This window comes from Ambystoma mexicanum, chromosome 12 (genome assembly GCF_040938575.1).
Source record: "Ambystoma mexicanum isolate Mex_15411 chromosome 12, UKY_AmexF1_1, whole genome shotgun sequence".
Classification (NCBI taxonomy): domain Eukaryota; kingdom Metazoa; phylum Chordata; class Amphibia; order Caudata; family Ambystomatidae; genus Ambystoma; species Ambystoma mexicanum.
The window spans coordinates 54,828,139-54,849,863 of record NC_090936.1 but is presented as its reverse complement, the minus strand read 5'-3'; the positions used below and the strand labels follow the sequence as shown (position 1 = coordinate 54,849,863).

Below are 21,725 nucleotides of genomic sequence, written 5' to 3'. Positions count from 1 at the left end.
ACAAGTGGCACTTCGGTGTTTCAGCTCCTTGCGACTACCGCAAATAGCGACACCACGGTTTCTGACTGTCGAGATGGACTTTCTTTGCTCCTGGGGTCCTGCACTCTGTGGGGGTTCCGGCTCGGTCAGTCCTGCTTGCTGGGAGTCTGGAGGATCATCCTAGAGCTCTTGGCCAACTTAAAAGCAACGCACGCTAACTGGTGTTCCCCTTTCTGGCGTTTCCGTTTCCAGCAGCAACTCTGTGTTAATACAACCAGCTCCGAGAGATTGTCCAGGTGGCTTGCTTTGGAGTTGATTGGTCCCACCAACTCAAAGGGAGAAATCGTCCTTGCAGGGGCTTGTCTGTTGATACGAATTTGGAGTTTCAACACAACAGCAGGGCTTTACTGGGCAATCTCGCCAAAGGCAAAATGAACAAATGGACCAAACCTGGTTTGGTCTCAAGAAGGGCTTTTCCACAAAGAAACGGGGGGGGGGGGAAGAAGACCAGGGCCATTTTAACAAAATTGGCTCCCTTGGGTGCTTTACTGCAGCTGTAAATGCACACCACGGTAGTTAAAGGTAAACCACTGCCACCAGCCATTCAGTGCGGAAAGGGTAACATAAAAATGTTACATGGGAAGCTAGACAAAGGGGATACAAAGTAACCCCTCCAGCACCCTATTGTTAGATACTGTGTGCTGGGTCTAGAAAGCTACACATGTAAGTAAAGTCAATTTCACTTTACTGCTCTGGGAAACAGTAGTTCCCCCTTGTCGGCACCCCACCTCCCAAACAATGGTCTCCTCTTCTCCTTTGTCAACCTTTTGGGTATCCCTTTCATTGTACTTTCTGTTGATCTCATCTGGATTCCTCTCCTTCTCCCCACCCCCCTTCATACACTATCTCTTTATACCCAGGTGGTCCCACTCCTTCACCGGTCTCCTATCTCCTTGTCCTTCTGCACCCATGTGGGCAACTGCCGCCTCCTAAGCAATGATCTTCTCTCATTCTTCGCCCCTTTTGGATAATTCTCGAGAGCACTGTACCATTGCTGTCAATCCCATCTACTGATCTGCTCTCCGGGACCTGACACTGGTCGGTCCTATTTTCCATAGACGAGACAGTGGCACGGCTTCCGAGCAGAGGTTGACCATGCAGTCCCTTAGATGTTCTAACAATGCAGGGAGCCAGAAGGAGAACAGCTGATCACGTGCCTGCTGCGAACGCAGTAGATGAGCAGGAAGTCAGTTCCCGTCCCAAGGAGAGCCACCGTCGTATGTAGAAGCCAAACCGGGTCACAGAAGATCCTCGCTGACTGGCGGGTACAAGGGCAAGGTGTTGAGGCTTGCAAAGAGTGCAGAAAAGGTTGCTAGGATGAACTAACACAAGCTGCTCTACTATGCTTATGCACGTGGACCATGCCCAAGCAGCAGAACCTTGTTCTTGCATAAGCATTGGCCATGATGAACTCCTGCCCCACCTTCTCCTCTAATAGTGTTGGGTTAGGCGTTTATCATCTGCTCCCCAATTGTCAGTAACTCGGTCACAGTGTTTAGTGACCTTCCTGCTTGGGGCATTATCTCCCCTACTGCCAGAAGGCTTTTTCTAAAAGACTAGTCTCGCACATGTGTTGCATTCAAGCTTTGGTGTCTTTTTAAAGGGATAAATCCCCTGCTGTATGACTGGGACTAGGTAGGGCTGGTATGGGGAACTTCCTCATACCAATACCGGCAAATCATCTGCTAGTCTGCGGATGTACCTGGCCCCATTGGTCATCCTACTAGATGTCCCCAGAGTCGGGCATGGGGTTTTGTCACAATTATTACACATTTAAGTACACATTGTAATGCCTTACTATTAAAACGCTTTGTTGCAAAGCAGTTGACAATATTTTAGAGGATCATTATTAGATATGCTAATATGTAGGATTTATGAAACATTTGTCTACATGGTTACATTTTGTGCTTGCATCTTATTGCAAGAAATAGATTTTATTTAACAGATATGCCAACAAATGAGCCAGTGAAGACTTGTATACCAAATAATGACTAATGTGTTCTGATCTGAGCACCTGTAGTTCCGAAATTTAGTTAAAATTAAATGTACAAAACAATGCCACGTTGACAAGTTACATTTGTTCATTATTTGGATATTTTCATTTTCAGAGACCACAGAAACCGAGTTTAGCTGTGCTAATGAATGTGTCGAACCAGACAAAAAAAACAGGTAATTATCCGAACAAATACTGCTTTTAGTCTCTTTGTTAAAGTAGTGAATTGATTTAATTAATATTAATTATGTATGAATCTTTTTTTGTTCGACTGCAGTCCCTGAAGCAACTAGCATTTTCAAAACTCAGCGAATAGCCATTGCACAACCCAATAAATCAGATAGCAAAGAAGATTCATGTCTTGATAGCGACGAGGAAGAGCTGCTTAACCGTTCCCTTCCTAAGCCTTTATCCCACACTCCATCCTTACCTCATCCTACCTTTGTGTCACCGGGATCCTTACCACAACCTTCCCAAATGGCTTCTACTGTTTCCTCAAGCTTTAAGAAGGTAAAGTGTTTTAGAAACAAACGTTTGATGCTTGCTTTCCATGTTATTGATATAGTATTTTTTTTTGTTCCCTTCCATCTGCTCTCTATCGCATGGATCCATTTCTAATATTGTCCAGACAATGATGAGGATTGCAATAATGAAAAGGTTCACTTTCAAAAAAGTATTGGTGAATCGAGCATCCAAGACCAGAACACAGATAAAACAGAAAGTAGTGAAAGAAGTGAAGACGATGCTTCAGTCGCTTCTAGCCAGGAGGACGAGGATGGCTTGGAAGAGGAGCATGGCGAGGAGGATGGCAATGATGATGATGATGCAAAATGTCCAGGCTTAGAAGGTGACGAGGAATCGAGCCAAAGTGAAATTAACATGGAAAGTGACAATTTTGATGAAAAAGAGGAGGCAAAAGCAGCTCCATGTACCGTTGAATTTACAGATGATGTCCAAAATGAACAAATGTTAATGTCTTTTGATGTCGAAGGCGATGTGGCTGTTCCATGTCAATGCAGTATAGATGTTGCCTATGAACATGATCTGGGAGCAGAAGATACTGATCTGTGCCCTGCAGAAATCATTGAAGTAAGAAAAGATTTCTTCAAAAACCTGGAAAAAGGGCAAGACATGAGGCAATTGAGTGACCTCCCTGTATCTTTTATTATTGGTTATTATGATAATTGCACTGTAAACTCTGTTAATGAGGAGTTCAGCGGCTGTGACACAGACAGTGCAAATGATAACGTTAATGACGAGCACTTGCGTGCAACTAAAGGTGCTAGTGGATTAGAATGTCAAGAAAGCAAGCATGGAAGTTTATCGGCTACCACCCAGGTGCACGTAAGTGACACTGAAAATGAAGAAAAACACCACCTTGGTATTCACTATATGAATATGGTCGCCTAATCAGAAGAAACTGCTGCCTGTTTATCTAAGAGTTAGAATCTTGCTGTCAATTAAGTGTGCTTGACTAACATAGCCTCAAGTGTTTTGTTCTCCCAAGAACTTCTTTGCTGTTCTTGCTTCTCCCTGGAGCTCAGCTCCAGGGAGCAAGGAAGGCTGGTAGTGAAGTGCAGTCCTCACAGTTCCCCCTAAAGAATGCACCAAACTGGTATTGTGAAAAATATACACTTTTAATAGAATCACACATAGACTATTAGATCAAATAAGTATTTGTATTTTATGAGATTTTTGTAGCACCTTAAACCTAAGTGGTAAATGATTGGTGCATGAGTCTATCTGGAAAGATTATCAATACAAAAGAAGTTTCTCCTTAAGGTGAGTTTTAAACTGAGGAAAGGTAGAAAAAGAACAGAGAGGAAGAGCAGTTCAATGCTTTGGCACTGTGGAAACAGAAAAATAATATGAGGCCGGGAAGCCCAAAAGAAGGAACAAGTTACTTACCTGTAACTGTTGTTCTCCAGCATGGGTCTGGCATGGATTCACATGCTCATGAATATTCCCCGTCGTCAGGCTGGGAATCCTTGGTAAAGAAAAAATCAGTATCAGTTTCGTTTCTGATCTGTCTTTCCTAGTAGTAACCAATCACTGATCTCTGGGTCATACTGACCACAGCCAATGACTGCCCTCTACCTAAGCCCCGCCTCTGGCAGCCATCTTCAGATTTGGTAGCACGTGAAGTGGCAGTATGACCAAGTGAAGAGCCGCAGAGGGGTAGGCGGGAGGGTTCGCATGTGAATCCATGCCAGACCCATGCTGGAGAACAACAGTTACAGTTAAGTAACTTGTTCCTTCTCCAGCATGGGGTCAGGCATGGATTCACATGCTCATGAATATAAGATTAAATAGCAGTACACACATGCACAACCACGGGGGGTGGTAAAAGGCTCAACATTAAGCAATACAAAAACTCAACATTAAGCATCTCTTACCTCCTCACCAGGCTCACCTTAAGCGAACAGGTTGCGCAGCACTTCTTGGCCGACCCTGGACTCCTCCCTGGAATCCCGATCGACGCAGTAGAATCTCTTGAAGGTGTGCGTCGACCTCCACGTAGCAGCCCTGCAGATGTCCAGCAGGGGCACACGAGACAAGAACGCCGTAGTAGCAGCGATCGCTCTGGTCGAATGGGCTCTCTGACGGCCTGGCAGCGGTCGGTTAGCCAACCAGTGACAGTGCATGATGCAGCCGGAGAGCCATCTGGAAATAGAAGACTTCGAGAGAGCCTTCCCTTGATTCACAGGCCCAAAGTTCACGAACAGCTGGGATGTCCTCCGGAAACTCTTCGTGCGGTCCACGTAGAACTTCAGCGCTCTAGCCACATCCAGCGAGTGCAAAGTCCTCTCGGCCGGCGACGAAGGAGACGGGAAGAAAACAGGTAATACCAAGGGCTCGTTAAGATGAAAGTCCGACAGCACCTTGGGTATAAAGGAGGGGTGCGTCCTAAGCACCAACCTCGAGGCATGGAAAGTCAAGTATGGTGCTTTGCAGGATAGGGCCTGGATCTCTCCCACTCGTGCGGAGGTAATGGCCGCCAGGAATGCCGTCTTCCACGACACAAACTTCATAGGTGCGGAGTGCATCGGCTCGAATGGGGGCCCCATGAGCCTGGTCAGCACCACGTTAAGTTCCCACGCCGGGGCCTTCACCGGCGGGAACGACCGGAACAGTCCTTTCATAAACTCTTTTACCAGTCGATGGGACCACAGGGACGTCCGTCCTGTGGTTCTGGTATATCTGGAGATCGCCGCCAGATGAATCTTAATGGAGGCATGGGCTAGCCCAGCCTTTGCCAGCGATAGCAGGTACGGCAGAACTTGAGGGGCCGTAATCCGTAGGGGGTTGATCTTCTGTGCTCGGCACCAGATAGAGAACCTCTTCCACTTATGACCGTAGCATTTGAGAGTCGAGGACGCCCTGGCCTTTGCAAGAACCTCTCTGCAATCGGCCGGTATATCGTAGCCTCCAAACTCTTAGCGCTGCAGGAGCCAAGCCTGCAGGTTCAGCGATGCCGGGTCGTGGTGGAAGATGGCGCCTCCTTTTCTGGAGAGAAGGTCCGCGTCCGCCGACAGCTAGATGGGAGGGGACGTTGACAACTCCAGAAGGTCCGGAAACCAGATCTGCCTCGGCCACGCCGGTGCGACGAGGATCATCCTGCACCGGGACCTCTTAAGCTGGCTGAGTCAAAGCAGCAACGGCAACGGAGGGAACGCATACAGGTATAGGCCGTCCCAGGGGAACGAGAACGCATCGCCCATGCTTCTCGGCTGGGGAAACCTGCTGGCGAACCTCTTGCACTTCGAGTTCGTCGCTGTTGCGAACAGGTCGATTTGGGGTTTTCCCCATCGTCGGAAGAGTTGATCCACCTGATCCTGGCGCAGTTCCCACTCGTGACACGCACGCAGCTCCCTGCTGAGCGAGTCGGCGATGGTGTTGCTTTCTCCTGCCAGGTGGAAGGGAACCAGGAACATCCCCTGGGCGACCGCCCAGTGCCACAGATCCTGTGCCTCCTTGGATAGGGCTGGGGATCTGGTGCCTCCCTGCTTCCGTATTTAAAACATTGTCGTGGTGTTGTCCGTGAAGATCCGCACCACCTTGCCCTTGAGCGACGGGAGGAACGATTTGAGAGCCCAGAACACAGCTCGGAGTTCCAGGACGTTGATGTGCAGGAGCCTCTCCTCCGGGAGCCAGAGGCCTCTTGCGTGGAGATCTCCGGTGTGGGCGCCCCAACCTTCCAGGGAGGCGTCCGTCGTCACCGTCTCCTGGTACGCCGGCATCTGAAAGTCCTTGCCTGCCGTGAGGTGCGCTCGAACGCCCCACCACTGAATCGCCCGCCGGAACACCTCGTTGAGGGGGACCCTGTCTTCGAAGGTGCCCGTCGCCTGTATCCAACGGGCGTCGAGAAATTCTTGAAGGGGGCGCATCCGTAGTCTGCAGAGGCACACCAGGTAGATGCAAGAGGACATCATCCCCAGGAGGGACTTGATGGACCTCACCCTGGCCACGTCCGTGGCTAGCAGGCGCTGCACTTTGCCTAGAATGGTCTTCGTCCGTTCCTCCGACGGGGCCGCCAGGCGCCTCACTGTATCGAGCTTCGCTCCTAGAAACAGGGCCACCTGCGACGGCACCAGGTGGGACTTCGGGTAGTTTATGGCGAATCCCAGGTTTGTGAGTAGCTGGACGGTCCTCGCAGTGTGTTTGACGGCGAGTTCCCTCGTCCTTGAGCGGATGAGCCAGTCGTCCAGGTAGGGGTAGACGTGAATCCCCTGTAGGCGCAGCCGCGCCGCCACTGGTGCTAGGCACTTGGTAAAGACCCTGGGGGCCGACTTCAATCCGAACGGCAGTGCTCTGAATTGGTAGTGGCGTCCCTGGACGACGAACCTGAGGAATTTTCGGTGACTTTTGAGGATGGGAACTTGGAAGTAAGCATCCTCCAGGTCCAACGACGATAGAAAGTCGCCTTCCTCCAGCTGTCCCAGTACGTGCTGGAGGGTGACCATCCTGAACTTTTGTGATCTGATGTATTTGTTCAAACGACGAAGGTCCAGGATGGGGTGCCAGCTGCCCGTCTTCTTCACGACGAGGAAGTACCTTGAGTACGCCCCGGAGCCTCTTCGGGACAAGCTCGATGGCGCCTTTCCCTAGCATCGCCTGTACTTCCAACAGCAGTTGCGGGACGTGATTTTCCTTCCTGGCCACGGGTGGAACGTGAGGGCACTTCTTCAGGAATTCGATAGTGTCCTCTTGCCAGGGTATCCAGCACCCAACGGTCGGTGGAGATGGACTTCCACACGCCGACGAAATTCGTCAGCCGGCCTCCCACCGGGGTGCTTCGGTGGGGGCCCGAGACCACGGCCGGTTCAGTCCTGCTTGGAGGTGGTGGCCTTGCCGCCCTGGCCACCTTGCCGACGGCGGCAAGGCGCTCCCTGGTTGCCGCGACCCCTGTAGGCCTCCTGAGACGAGGAGCGTGCCGCCGGATCCCTTGGAGGCACCCTGTCTGCCTCCGGAGCTCCGAAAGGGCCGTTGTTGCTGAAGGGCTCCTAGGACGTGGGCCGTCTCCGTGTCCGTTTTTATGGCTTGGAGGGACTCGTCCACCGCCTTCCCGAACAAGTTGCTGCCGTCGAACGGCATGTCCAACACCCTGGTCTGGACGTCCTGACGGAAGTCGGTCGCCCGGAGCCAACCCCTTCGTCGTAGGCAAACACCGTTGCCCAGCTGGCGGAACCCGGTATCGGCAATATCGGTTGCCACCGTTATGGCGTGGTCCGACGCCACCTCGCCCTCTAGCAGTATTTCCAGGGCCTCGGATCTCTTGTCGTCCGGCAGGAAGTCCAATATGGGGGCCAGCTTAAACCAGAGCTCCCTGTCGTAACGGGCCACGATCGCCAGGGCGTTGGCCGCTTTGATCGGCGTCGCCGCCGACGAAATGACCCGCCGCCCCATGGCGTCCAACTTCTTTCCCTCGCCGTCCGGCGGGGAATTCGACGTCGAGGCTCCTGACCCCGCCGCTTTCTTCTTCGCCGCCGCCGAGACGACCGAGTCTGGCGTTGGCTGGGCCCTGAGGCACAGGGGAGCGGTTTCGGGGACCCGGTACTTCTTCTCGTACCGGTCCCGTTTGGCTGGTGCCCTGGAGGGGTTTTTGAGAACTGACAGGTCCTCCTCCCAGATGTCATCGATTAGGGGCACCGCGATGACAGTCTTCCTCTTGGCCTCCCGGCGCTGATAGAGGAAACCTTCCCTTTTCTGCTCCTCCGGGCAGAGCTGGAACAATTCGGACGCCCTGGGATCATGGCGTGGAATGAGCCAATCTCGTCGGGCGGCGAGGCCCGTGCGACGGGAGACCCGTTCCGTCGCCCTCAGAACCCGTCGTCGAGCCCAACGCACCGTCATCTCCCGACTTGTGGGAGGATGAGGAGGGACCTGTAGGCCTTACGGGGGCGAGCGGAGGAGAGGGTTGGGTCCTCCGTCGTTTGTTCTGAGGACTTCCCGACGGGCCAGGTTGCGGGTCCTCCGGCCTGGGCCGCAGGAATCTCGTCCTTATCTCAGAGCATAAGGACTGGATGGCAGACAAAATGGCCGCCGAGCCATCCTGAGGCCTAGGGTCCGGCTGCGCCGGAAGGGAAGGCCGCTCTTCCTCACCATCGTCGTCTTCCTCGGTTATCTCCCGAGGATCAATCTGACGGGATCGAACCTTCTCGAAAGCCGCCCGTTGGACTTCGGCCTCGGTTAGTTCCTCCTCCGAGGCTGACTCCGAGCTCGAGGAGGGCACCGTGCCCCCCCTCGCTTCTTCCATCATGGCGGCCACGACGATGGGCTGAAAAGAGGATTCCCTCCTTGGCGGCAGGGAAACTCTAGTCCCGGAGGTAGTCTCCGCTGGCGGTGTCTCTGCCGGCTTGGCAAGAGTCGCCGCGATCGCCTCGATAGAGGCCTTCGCCTGCTGGGTAGGGGCCTTCACCACCTTAGGTGCGTCCCGGGCCTTCTCCTTCGTAGGAGGGGCGACGCCTCGCTCCCCCTCTTCTGAGATCGGACGGGGCTTCTCCCGAAGCTTCCCCGGGGTCTCTGACTTTCTCTTCCCCGAACCGGAGCGTTGGCTCGTGGTTGACGGTGCCGGGGAAGGTGCGCCCTGCCTGGCGACCGAAGAGCCCGACCTTTCGGCGCTCCCGGAACCAGCAGACTCGCGGCGCTTGGCCTGGTGTTGGGCCCCCGTCTCCGGGGCGCCCGCACAGGACTTAGAAGCCCGCTCGGACCCTTTCTTCTTCTCACCCGTCGAGCCCTTCTCCAACCAGCTTGCGAGACGGGATCGACGGTCCCTCATGGTCCGCTCCGCCAAGTTCTTGCAGAACTGGCAGTCCTTCTCTACATGAGTCTTGTCCCCATGAAGACAGTAGAGGCATCGCGAATGTTCGTCTTCCTTAAACACATTCTGCAGCCCGCATCCAGGGCAGCTGCGAAACAGCTTGGGTCCGGGCGACGAACTCGCATCCTGGGCCATCTCGAAGTAGGCCGCGAATCTTCTGGAATCCTCCAAGAAGTTGATTCGACGAAATCTTCACCCTTGAGGGGCGTAGGGAAATCCCGCAACGGGTAGCCGTTAACGGGAGTAGAAACGGTGGAGCTTGAGGCTCGATTAACCGAATAAATGTGAAAATTCACCTGAAAAAGCGTGAAATACGCAGTAAAAGCTCGAGAGCTAAGCACGAGGACTCCCAACACTTGAATGTGCGGTAAAAATCTGAAGATGGCTGCCAGAGGCGGGCTTAGGTAGAGGGCAGTCATTGGCTGTGGTCAGTATGACGCAGAGATCAGTGATTGGTTACTACTAGGAAAGACAGATCAGAAACGAAACTGATACTGATTTTTTTCTTTACCGAGGATTCCCAGCCTGACGACGGGGAATATTCATGAGCATGTGAATCCATGCCAGACCCCATGCTGGAGAAACACACCAACACAGGTTACAAAGAACATACAAGTGCTTTATTTAAAAGCTACAACAGTTACCAAAGTCAATTGACAAACAGATAGCTATTCGGCTCTCAGAGTAACGTAACGAACTTCAACGAAGGTTCGATGCATTAGTGAGAGAGACCGTACATTGAAATACTTGGGTCTTTTATACTATTTGTCCAGCCCTTGGCCAACCCTCTCGCGGGTTAACCATTCTACGAGCCGGGCCCATGAGTTCCTTGCCAGGTCAATCCTATAATATATGCATTTTGATTAGTTTCGCTGATATAGTTGTACATTTACACATAGGTCAACACTAGGACAAGGTCTCAGTTCGCGACCCTGACAAGTGGCCTGCAGGCATATTAATTATTCATGTGTACGGAGGTCACTACGGCCAGAATCTTACTCGGAATGACATTCGGCCTCCATTTTGATGTTCAGGGTGACTTCCATATTACAAGAGAACCTAAAATGGCGGTTTAATCCAAGATGGCGACTTACATTACTTTTCTCTAAGGTCAAGACCTTGCCGTGGAGTTTGTTCGCATATGATGTTTAGACAACTTGGCGTAGGCCAATACACATACAATTGTTGCGATAGGAGGCATAATATTGTTTCAATTCCTACAGCACAAGCAAGGAAAAATAACTGATTCTGGAGGACGTACACAGGAGGCGCGGGGACCCACAGAAGAAACAAAGACTGAGACCTGAGTGTGCGAGTAGGAGCAAAGAAATTAAAGACGAAAGATAAGGAGGTTCAAGATCATTAATGCATTTAAACACTATAACAGAGGAAGTGATACAATAGATAAGTCAAAAAAGAGCCAGTGGAGAGAAAGCAAGGCGGGTTGAATGGAATCTCGGGGAGAAAGAGAGAAGAGAAGACATATAGAACAATTATAGATTGAGTGAAGGAAAGCAAGCCTGTATACAGGAAGACTAAAGAGGATAGATGAGCATTAAAAAAATCGTCAGAAGGCCAAAGAAGAAGGCAAGATTATAGCATGAGTTGTGGCATGAGTGATATATAGTAGAAATGTGTGAAGAAAAAGATAAAGAGGAGTCAAAAATTATGCCCACATTACAGGCAGTAGAAGAAAGATCAATACAAGGAGTGAGTGGAGGAGGGGGAGAAAGTGGAGTGGGGATAGTACAAGTGGAGAAGAATGACAATGCATTACTTACCGTAAAAGCATTTCTGATGGTTGTATCTGCTTAGATTCACATGCTGTGCATAGGTCCGACATCCAGTGGTCACTGCGGAGTATTGCATTTTGTTTTTCGTAGTCGAAAAGGGGACGTCGACGAGGCGTGTCTGTAACACTATCGCTATAGTGACGTGCGTTGTACCCACAATCCCTCACGCGTCGAGGTCCCTCTGTTTGTATTTTTTCTGCCCTGAGGGAGCCTTCTACACGCGAGTGAGTACAGAAAAGAGAGATGTAGAAAGTTGTCTATGTTCCTTCCATCCGAGCGGGGAGGAAGGGTGGGCGCATGTGAATCTAAGCAGATACAACCATCAGAAATGCTTTTACGGTAAGTAATGCATTGGCTTCTGATGTTTGTTAATCTGCTTAGAATCACATGCTTTGCATAGACTAGCGAGCAGTACCCGGAGTTGGCGGTGGGTTATGAGAAGGAACAGTAGAGAAAAGATGTCTTAATACTGCCTGTCCCACCTGGGAGTCAGATCTAGAGTGTGCATCTAGACAGTAGTGTTTTGTAAAGGTGTGCACAGAACTCCAGGTAGCCGCTTTGCAGATGGACTCAAGGGGAACATTTGCAATGAACTCTATGGAAGCCCCAGTGCCTCGAGTAGAATGTGCTCTTGGCTTGAAGGGTAGTTCTCTCTTAGCAAGAATGGAACAGAGAGTGATGCATTGAACAATCCATCTAGATATAGTGGACTTTGAGACTGCATCTCCTTCTCTTCCTGCTGCCACCGAGACAAAGAACTGATTAGTCTTTCTCAGTGGCTTGGTTCTTTCCATGTAGAACATGACAGCTCTGCGTACATCTAGTGTATGCAGACTTTTTTCTCCCAAGCTGGAAGGGTTTTGAAAGAACGTTGGTAGTTCTATTGACTGGCTTACATGGAATTTCGAGATGAATTTTGGTGCAAACCTTGGGTGTGTGCGTAGAACCACCTTATCCTTGTGAACTGTTACGAAGGGGTCTAGAACAGAAAGAGCCTGTAGTTCACTTACTCTCCTAATGGAGGTGATGGCTATTAGGAAAGCAGTCTTAAGAGAGAGGTCTTTAAGAGTTGCCTTGTGCATGGGTTCAAAAGGCGAGCCCATGAGTCTAGAAAGTACCACATTTAAGTCCCATCCGGGAGCTGGGTTAGCTATCGGAGGGTGTATTCTCTTTACCCCCTCCATGGAGGCCTTGATAACTGGTATCTTCCACCACTACACTTTAAGTTGGGAAGTGGTGTATGCAGAAAGTGCCGCCAGGTGGACTTTAATGGAATTGAACACTAGACCTGAATCCAGTAAATGGGTCAAGTACAGAACAATCTGTGTGGGAGAGCAGTCAACCGGGTTGATGCTCTTACCTCTACACCAGATGACAAATCTTTTCCACTTGCTAGAATAGCAGTGGCGAGTATTAGGTTTTCTGGCTTCCCTGAGGATGTCCATACATCTCTGCGGGAGTTGTAGATGTCCAAATTCAATGATCTCAGGAGCCAGGCTGCTAAGTTCATGGTCTGAGGGCATGGATGCAGTGTCCTGCCCTTGTCCTGTGACAGCATGTTGTACGGGCAGGGAAGTTTCACTGGGGGAGATAGGGACATCTCCATCAAGTGAGCGAACCATGGCTGCCGGGCCCACATTGGGGCCACTAGTATCATGGTAACTTGCTCCTGGTGCATCTTGTGCACCACTTTGTTGAGAAGGGGAGTCGGGGGGGGGGGGAAAGGCACGTTCCCCTTGGACTGGTTCTGGGGGTACCTGGAGGCGTAACTTTGGCATTGTGAGTTCTCCAGAGTTGCGAACAGGTCTATTTCGGGGAATCCCCATTGCGTGAAGACGTCTAAGACGATGTCTTCGTGCAATCGCCATTCGTACTCTTCGGGCAGGGGGAAGTCTCTGCTGAGTTCGTCTGCTAGCAGATTGAGTTCCCCTGGTACGTGTTGTGACAGTAGGAACATGTTGTGTTTGAGAGCCCACTTCCATATATTCTGGGACAGCTTGGACAGTCCTGGAGAGTGGGTGCCCCCCTGCTTGTTGATGTAGTACATGGCTGTGGTGCTGTCTGTAAGGACCATCACTGTCTTCCCTTGTAGGAGTTCCTGGAAGGCTTTTAGTGCTTTGAACACCGCCAGTAGCTCCAGTAGGTTAATGTGCTTGGATGCTACGTTTGAAGTCCACACTCCGTGAGCAGCCTGATGGGATAGGTGAGCCCCCCATCCTGTGAGGGATGCGTCCGTGGTTAGAGTGGCCTCCACCGCGGGTGTGGCAAATGGTTTCCATATTATCAGGTTTTCCTTTGTCCACCACCGTAGCGAGAGAACCAAGGCTTGCGAGACCATCACTAGATCGTCCCATTGTCCGCTGGCCTGACACCACTGGCTGTTGAGCCACTCTTGCATTGGGCGCATGCGCAGGCGCGCGTGAGGTACCAAATAAATACACGACGCCATCATTCCTAGCAATCGCATTGCTTTGTGCACCGTCACCTGTCGACCTGCCACATATTGGGGGATCTGAAACAGCATGTTTTGGACCCTCTCGTTGGAGGGGAAGACGAGGCCGTCCTTTGTTCGAATTAGAGTCCCTAGGAATTGTTTGACTTGGCTGGGGTCTAAGCTGGACTTCTTCTCGTTGATGGAGAAGCCCAGTTGGAACAAAAGGTCTACAGTCTTTTGGGTGTTTGAGAAGCATGTCTCGTAAGAATCCCCTGTTATGAGCCAGTCGTCGAGGTAAGGGTATACTGGGATGGATAACCTGCGCAGGTGGGCCGCTGCCACTGCCAGTACTTTCGTGAATACCCTTGGTGCAGATGCTATGCCGAAGGGTAGCACTCTGAACTGGTAGTGTTTGCCCTCTATCATGAACCTGAGGTATTTTCTGTGCGCTGGCAACATTAAAATATGAAAGTATGCATCTTTCATGTCCAGTGTTGTCATGTAATCTCCCTGTGATAGCAGTGGGATCACTTCCTGTAAGGTCACCATACGAAACTTTTGGGGTTTGACAAACTTGTTCGCTGGGCGCAGATCTAATACAGGGCGCATGGTTAGATCCTTTTTGGGTACAAGGAAGTACACTGAATAAATACCTTCCATTACCTGAGATAGAGGCACGACCTCTATGGCTCCTTTTTCCAGCAGTTGGTCCACTTCTTGGAGAAGGATGGCGAGGTGTTCTGGTGTCATGCAGCGACCCGTCGGGGGTCTGTATGTTGGGGAACTGTTGAACTCTATACAGTAGCCACGGGATACGGTGGAAAGTACCCAGCGGTCTGATGTTATTCCCTCCCATGCTGGAAGAAAGGATGTTAACCGGCCCCCGACCGGCGTTGCATGGGAGGGGACGCGAATCTTCGCGTCACTTGGTGGTGTTATTGGCTTGGGAGCCTCTGGGGGTGGAACCCCGGCCTCTTCCCTTGCCACGGCGTTGACCCCTCTGATTGTACTGGCCGCTATTACCCTGGTAGTTGCTGGCAGAATACTGTTGTTGTTGGTTTTGTTGCTGGCCTTGTCCATGAAAAAAGCGCTTATTACCAAATCCCCACCTGTTAGGGGGTTTTGAAATTTGGTCTAAGGTCTTTATTGTATCAAATTCTTTCTTTGCGTTCTCCAGCGCGTCATCCACTGCTCTCCCAAAGAGGTTGGACTCCTCTATGGGTTTATTAATAAGGGACGCTTGTGTTTCCGCCTTAAATCCGGAATTGTGAAGCCAGACGTGACGCTTCAGTAAAATTCCTTGTACCAAAGTGCGGCTAGCCGTCTCTGCTGCATCGAGGGTATTCTTGACGATGCTTTGATTGACCAGAGAGCCCTCGTTAACTGTAGCCATTAAACGAGTCCTTAGGGGTTCGGGAACTTCTTCGATGTCCTGTTTGAGCTTAGCCCATTGAGCATCGGCGTAGCTTGCCAATAGGGTATTATTATTGGCGATTCTGGTAGAGAGTGCTGCAGAGGTGGTGATTTTCTTGGCTAGGGCATACAGCTTCTTCCCCTCTTTATCAAGGTGTGCCTCGCTAGTAGATAGTGGGACTCCTGCCCTCTTCCTGGTGTTGGTCACGACCAGGGAGTCCGGGATTGAGTGACCCTTAATATATAATGGGTCTGATTGAGAGGGAGAGAACAGTTTCTCAATCCTCGGATTGACCCCTCTCACCAATGCAGGAGTGGAAAGAGAAGGTGTAATACGTCTCTTAACTGAGGCGAGGATGGTTATAATCTGGCTAGTGGGGGGGTTTTCTTTGATAATCCTCTCCACCAAATCGGTGTCTGGGGTGACCTCCCAAGTTTTGATTTCGAAATGTGCTGCTGCCTTCTTCAGCAGTGCATTGAAGGTGGGTTGATCATCGACAGGCGAAGGGTTCCTGACTGGTGTAGTTTCAGTAGACCTGATGACTATACTGTTACTGCCTGTGTCAGTCGACCTAGCCGGTGACTGCCAGGGATTTGGGTCGCCCTCGCCTGTGTCTTCCTGGAATCCCTCCTCACATAGGTTTGTTTCCTCGTGAAAACCTTCCTCTTCTTGTTGGTCCTCAACATAGGTGAACTCCTCTTCCTCCTGGAAGAAGGTGTCTTCCTCAGTGGAATTGTAAGAGTAAATGACTTCCTATATGGGGTTATAAAACTTCTGGTATTTAGCCCTTGGACTCTCCAGGGGTGCCTCCCTTGGTCTCTTGGGTGCCCTGTCTTCTGGGATGGACATGAACCTGTCTAGTTTGTCCATACAGGTCTGGAACCTTTCAAAGGTCCACTGAGGTCGGCCAGGACGGTCTGGGAAAGAAAAAGGAGTTTCTTCCTCCTGTAATTGTCTGGTTCTGTCCCATAACGTCGAAGAAAGAGAGCCTTCGCCTTCTGAGTAGCCTTCTTGCTGGCTAGGGCCTTCTGTCGGCGTCGGGAACTGGCCTGATCTGTTTTTCGGCGTATCTTTGGCCTTGTGCGCGGTTTTCGGCGTTTCACTCGCCGTACGTCTCTGGCCGTCCTTAGATGCTATGTGCGCGAGGCTTTCGGCGATCATTCTCTCTTCCGAGGGATCGGTCGCCGTCGCGCTATGTAACGTCGAGCCTTTGCTCGTCGAGTCCTTGCTCGTCGAGTCCTTGCTGGCAACGTGAGTGCTCTTGCGATGCGCGTCGCCGGAGGTTTTGGTGTTAGCGGCCTTATTCTTAGAGTGCCCAGTCGCCTGTCGCGGAAGCGGTGGCGGGGAGGGCTGACGACCCTTGCGGTCGGCGGAAGGCGCCGGTGGGCCCGGCGTCCCCGTTGGCGCTATGGCTGCCTTCGTCTTCGACGAATGTGTGCCGGGGGGTATGTGCTTTGGTGTTTTTCCGTGTGCGTCCTTGTCGCCAGGGTGTTCATCCCCATAAGCTGGGCGTGAGCCGGGCTTGTATGGGCCGGGGACGGACGACGAGGAGCGTGAACGCTCCTTTGAGAGGTCTACAGCCTCCGTTACGGGGGCCGTGTAGTCACTGTCCTCGTCACACTCGGCGGCGGCGGCAGCGGGCGAGGAGTCAGGCCTAGACATGGCGTAGGCCGCCCACCTTTTGACCCTGCGGTCTTTTAGAGTTTTGGGCTTTAGTAATTTACAGGCCGCACAGCCGTCGTCCTGGTGATCGAGAGGTAAGCAACGGTTGCACCGTTTGTGCTTATCCTTCCAGGTATATTTACCCTTGCAAAGCGGGCAAAACCTAAATGGCGTCCTCTCCATAGGTGAGGGTAATAAGTGTGACTACGACCTCGAAAGAGAGGGAGGAGAAAGAGAAAGGCATTCTTAAAGAGAAGAAAGAAAGACCACAAAACCCCACTCTCCCTACTGTGTAAGGCCGGCAAGGCCAGGCCACGTGTTCGGCAGCGCCGAAGGATCCCCTCCGCTCGTCCTTCCGTCGAAGATCTTGCTCGGCGGAAAAACGGCTCTGCGTCGAGGGAGGGTTCTCCGTTATTGATATTAATAACAAACGACCAAAGGTCGAAGAAACTATTTGGCAATGTCTCTCGAGGAGCTCCGCATAAAGGCGATCAGTAGCTGGGCGGAAAAAAACAATCTGAGGGACCTCGACGCCTGAGGGATTGTGGGTACAATGCACGTCACTATAGGTATAGTGTTACAGACACGCCTTGTCGACGTCCCCTTTTCGACTACGAAAAACAAAATGCAATACTCCGCAGTGACCACTGGATGTCGGACCTATGCACAGCATGTGATTCTAAGCAGATTAACAAACATCAGAAATGAGCTTTTTTTTTAGAAGCATTCATATGGAGATAATGAGATTCTATCCAATATTGGATGGCAAGAAGCCAGGTAGAGAGATGAGACTGCAGTTCTAAGGAAAAGGGAAGAACGATCTGAGTCCTCTGCATAGAGATGAAGGGAGATTCCAAAGGAGGAAATAATATAAGCAAGAGGGCTTGTATATAGAGAAAAAAGTAAAGAACCTAGTACGGAAGCCTGGCGAGAACCCCATAAGTAAGTGGAAAAATAGAGAATTAGTTAAGCCATGGGACGCAGAAGGTGCATATAGAAAGAGGAGAAGCAAACCATTTTAAGACAGAACCTCGAAATATATCTAAGGCGTGTGGAATCTTCTTAGATCACATGCTGTGCATAGGCCCCGACATCTAGTGGAAGCTGCGGAGTATTACAGTTTTTGTTTTCAAAGCTCGAAAAGGGACGTTGACAGGGCGTGCCAGTAATACTATCCCTAGTGTGACGTCCACTGTACCCATGATCCCTCGCACGTCGAGGTCCCTCAGATTGTTTTTGTCCGCCATGCTAGACGGACGCGTATAGCAGAGTTCCTTTCAGCGCTAAGCCATTGACTTTTCACAATTAACGATAGTATTTCTTTCTATCCTTTCACCGACCTCCGAAACACCATGCCGGTGAAGACAGAAAGACTGCCCATCGGAGTCCACCGCGACGGACCGTTCGTCCTTGGAAGGCTGCCCCGGTCCTCGGCCCAGACAGTAGGGAGAGAGTGGGCAGGCCATTTTAGAATGCATATTCTCCCCTTCGTACACTTTGTCCGCACAGCTGCCATAACCATTACCTATAATCATGGAAAACACAGTTTAAATGTAAACGAAAATTCCTGTGGTTAGACAAACACTTAGTTTGTAATTTGTGTCTTCCAAGAGACCACGTCGAAACGTCTTGTCAAGCGTGCAGGCTCTTCAAGCCGAAAACGTTAAAGGACCGCTCCACGAAACGCTGGGCCCACTATGCCAGGCAACTCGAGGCCATGGAGGTAGAGGGAACCTTTAGCGATGGCAGCAACGCCGTATTTTCGGCTGGCGAGGGTGACGAAGCAGCTTCAGCTACTCAAGTGCAAGCCCCTGACCCAGTAGGACAGGCTGGCGGCCATGTTGTGGGGACTACAATTTGCAGCGGCAGCGCTACAAAAGCACACACCACCAAGCACATAAGCCCTAGTCGAGACTCGACACATGAGTTGAGTACTCGACAACGTTCGAAACCCAGAGAAAGGTCCGGCGAGTCCCGGTCCGCTGGACAATCTCGATCAAGATCGCCGCACGACAGGGTTCAACCGTCGAAGGACGGCAAGGGTGTCGCTAGAAAAACTCCATCCGAAGATCGATCATCCGTGGACGACGCCACAGCACCTGCATCCGAAATTCGACGCTCGACGTCGGATAAGGTGGCAGGCCCCAAAAAGTCTGTAAAACGCTCCTCTGGGCCCCAGGTTGTGGGAAAACATCACAAAAAGACCTCTAAGACCCCTCATAGGGACAAAAGCCCTCCTACGGAGAAGATGCCGAAGGAGGAAAAGCCTAAATGATCCAAGCCCATAGAAAAACCTAAGGATTCTAGGCCTAAAGTAATACCTCCCACTAATGAGGACTTAGGACTTACCCCTCAATCTATGGTGATCCCAAGTTCTAACGAATGGTCTTCCCAAGATATTGATTGAGTAATGCGAAGAATTACCTTTATGGCCAATTTTTACGAGAGAAACCCAGATTACTTTCAGAGTTTCCACTCCACTCCTACCCACTACAGCCCCTTCTGGCTCTCACGCCTCTGCCTTACCTACTCAACCCCCTTCTAAGAGGCCTAGCTCTAATTTTCCCTTACAAAGTACAGTTATAGACTGTGGAGGCATCTGACCCTAAACTTATTGAGGAGGATACAGATGAACCTTATTATGGGGATGACGAGGACCCAGAGGCAGACCCAGAGGCTAACATGTACTCTATAGATTCCCCTCTTAACCAAGACACTCCAGTTGTCGATTCTCCCGTTGATAATCGACCCATCCTCAATGAAGCATTATCCAAGGCGGCTGAACACTTTCAGATTGACACACAGGAGGTACAGGAGGATAGTGACGTTGCCGAACAAATCCTTGGAGGCAAAAAGACAGCAGGCCAGTTTATCCCGCTACTAAAATCAGTGCAACGCAGGATACAGCCGTCCTTAGAAGCACCTAATCTCACACGGGCCGTTAACCCATGTGTGGAGAAATTATTCAGGGCTGCCCCCTCAAACCCTTTATATATTAGAGGGAAACTAAAACCAGACTCCTTAGTTGTCAACACAACTAGAAAGAGAGCAGGCACACCCCTTGCTTCCTCCGAGGCTGTTAAAGAAAGCAAAAAGATCTATTCCATGGGCAGAAAGGTCGCCTGTTCTGTGGCCTATAAAGCCAGGATAGCGAACAACGTAACCCTCTTGGCTAGTTATAACTGCCCAAGTGGGAGGAAATATCTGCTTTACTTTCATCTGCCCCGGAGCCACTCAGATCCCAACTAGCTCAGCTGGCAGCAGATGGAAGGGCCGTATCTACCTGTCTCCTTAAATCAAATTTTGATGCAGCGGACAATGCCGGGAGAGTCATTGCAGAGGGGACCGTTATAAAAAGGCATGCCTGGCTGTGCCGGTCAGGCTTTAGGCCGGAAACACAGGCCACTCTTAATAAACATGCCAGTGGAACCGAACGTGCTCTTGGGCAAGGCCGTTGAAGATGCACTTAAAACAGCAAAGGACGAGTATGACCCTCTAAAATCTTTAGGTCAACTCACTAACAAGCCTACTGGACAGAGAGGTAACGGAAATTTTTGCCTTTTTCAAGGCCAAAATTCTCAACAAGGTTCCAGCTACAATCAGGGCCAAGGCTCCTCCTAGGGAAGTATTCAAAGCCAATCCTTCCAAGCCTATCCCAGAGGACAGCGTAGAGGTTGTGGTAGGGGCAGAGGCCCTGCTCGAGGTGGCACTCCACCTCAGAGCAAGTGACATTCCGCTCCAGGTGCCCTCCCATGCTTCTCCAGTAGGAGGACGCATTTCCAACTTAACCCACGCATGGGAGGGAATCACCTTGGACAGATGGGGGGCTGTCCACGGTAGCAGGGGGCTACTGTATAGAACTACTTCAACATCCTCACAACCACCCCCACAACAGAAAATCCACTCAGAAGAACATCAGCGGATCCTTCTAGAAGAGATAACTGTGCTTCTATTGAAGGACGCCATACAAGTGGTCCCAGCCAACAAGGTAAACAGGGGTATTTATTCAACTTACTTCCTTGTGCCGAAGAAAGATCTAACAATGCGCCCTGTATTAGATTTACGCCCTGCAAACAAGTATATCAAGCCACAAAAGTTCTGCATGACTACGCTACAAGAGGTAATCTTGTTACTAAAAAAGGGGATTACACGGCAACACTGGATATGAAAGATGCCAATTTTCATATTTCAATGTTCCCAGCGCACAGAAGATTCTTGCGTTTCAAGATAGCGAACAAGCACTACCAATTCAAAGTGCTACCCTTTGGAATAACCTTGGCTTCACATGCGCAGGGAGGCAATCCCAGTGTAACCTTACCTGGACAACTGGCTCATAACAGGGGAATCGCCTCTGATTTGCAAACAAAACATCCAAAGAACAATCAACCTCCTCTTTCAATTGGGCTTCTACATCAACGAGAAAAAATCAAGCCTAGTGCACAGTTCCTAGGAGCTGTCCTAAACACAGAGGAAGGATTGGTCTTTCCTTCAGAGGAAAGATTAAAACATTTGTTACTGCAAATACCACATTATCAGGCCGGCCGCCAGATAAGGGTGCGCAAAGCAATGCGTTTAATAGGCATGATGGCATCTTGCATTTACCTGGTTCCTCATACGCGCCTGCGCATGCTTCCCATGAGATTGGGAGCCTCTAAGGAAGGTTGTATTGTGCGTTGTACAGATTTTAGCAGTGGGATAAACTGACCTACTGTCTTTTTGTCCCCCAATATTTGCTCAGCGAAGTCTCTATCTTCTTGTACCTCCTGTGTGTCAATACGGAAGTGTTCCGCTGCTTTGGCTAAGACTTCATTGAGAAGGGGTTGATGGTCGACATGGGAATCTACCACTGGGGGGTCTTGATTAATAGGAGAATCTATGGAGTATGTGTTTGCCTCCTGGTCTTCATCTGGGTCTTCGTCATCCCCTCCCCATAATAAAAAACATCTGTTTCCTCTTCATTAAGTTGAGGGTCAGATGTTTCCACAAATTAAAGGTCATCTTGGTCTTCTGGATCTATTTCAGGGTCATATAGATCTATAATCTTGCTTTGTACAGGGACATTAGTGCGA

At 50.6% G+C, this 21,725-nt stretch overlaps 1 protein-coding gene across 5 annotated transcripts in view; it reads left to right on the top strand.

The window, feature by feature from the left end:
• The window catches only part of ANKRD26 (ankyrin repeat domain containing 26), a 915,250-nt gene that overhangs the window by 187,053 nt on the left and 706,472 nt on the right, over window positions 1-21,725 (top strand). For 2 of the 5 annotated variants that reach the window (XM_069627947.1, XM_069627948.1), the window contains exons 10-11: window positions 2,148-2,208; window positions 2,661-3,121. In XM_069627947.1, coding sequence (XP_069484048.1) covers window positions 2,148-2,208; window positions 2,661-3,121 — 522 coding nt within the window. The other 3 variants (XM_069627949.1, XM_069627950.1, XM_069627951.1) reach the window with 2 other exon arrangements.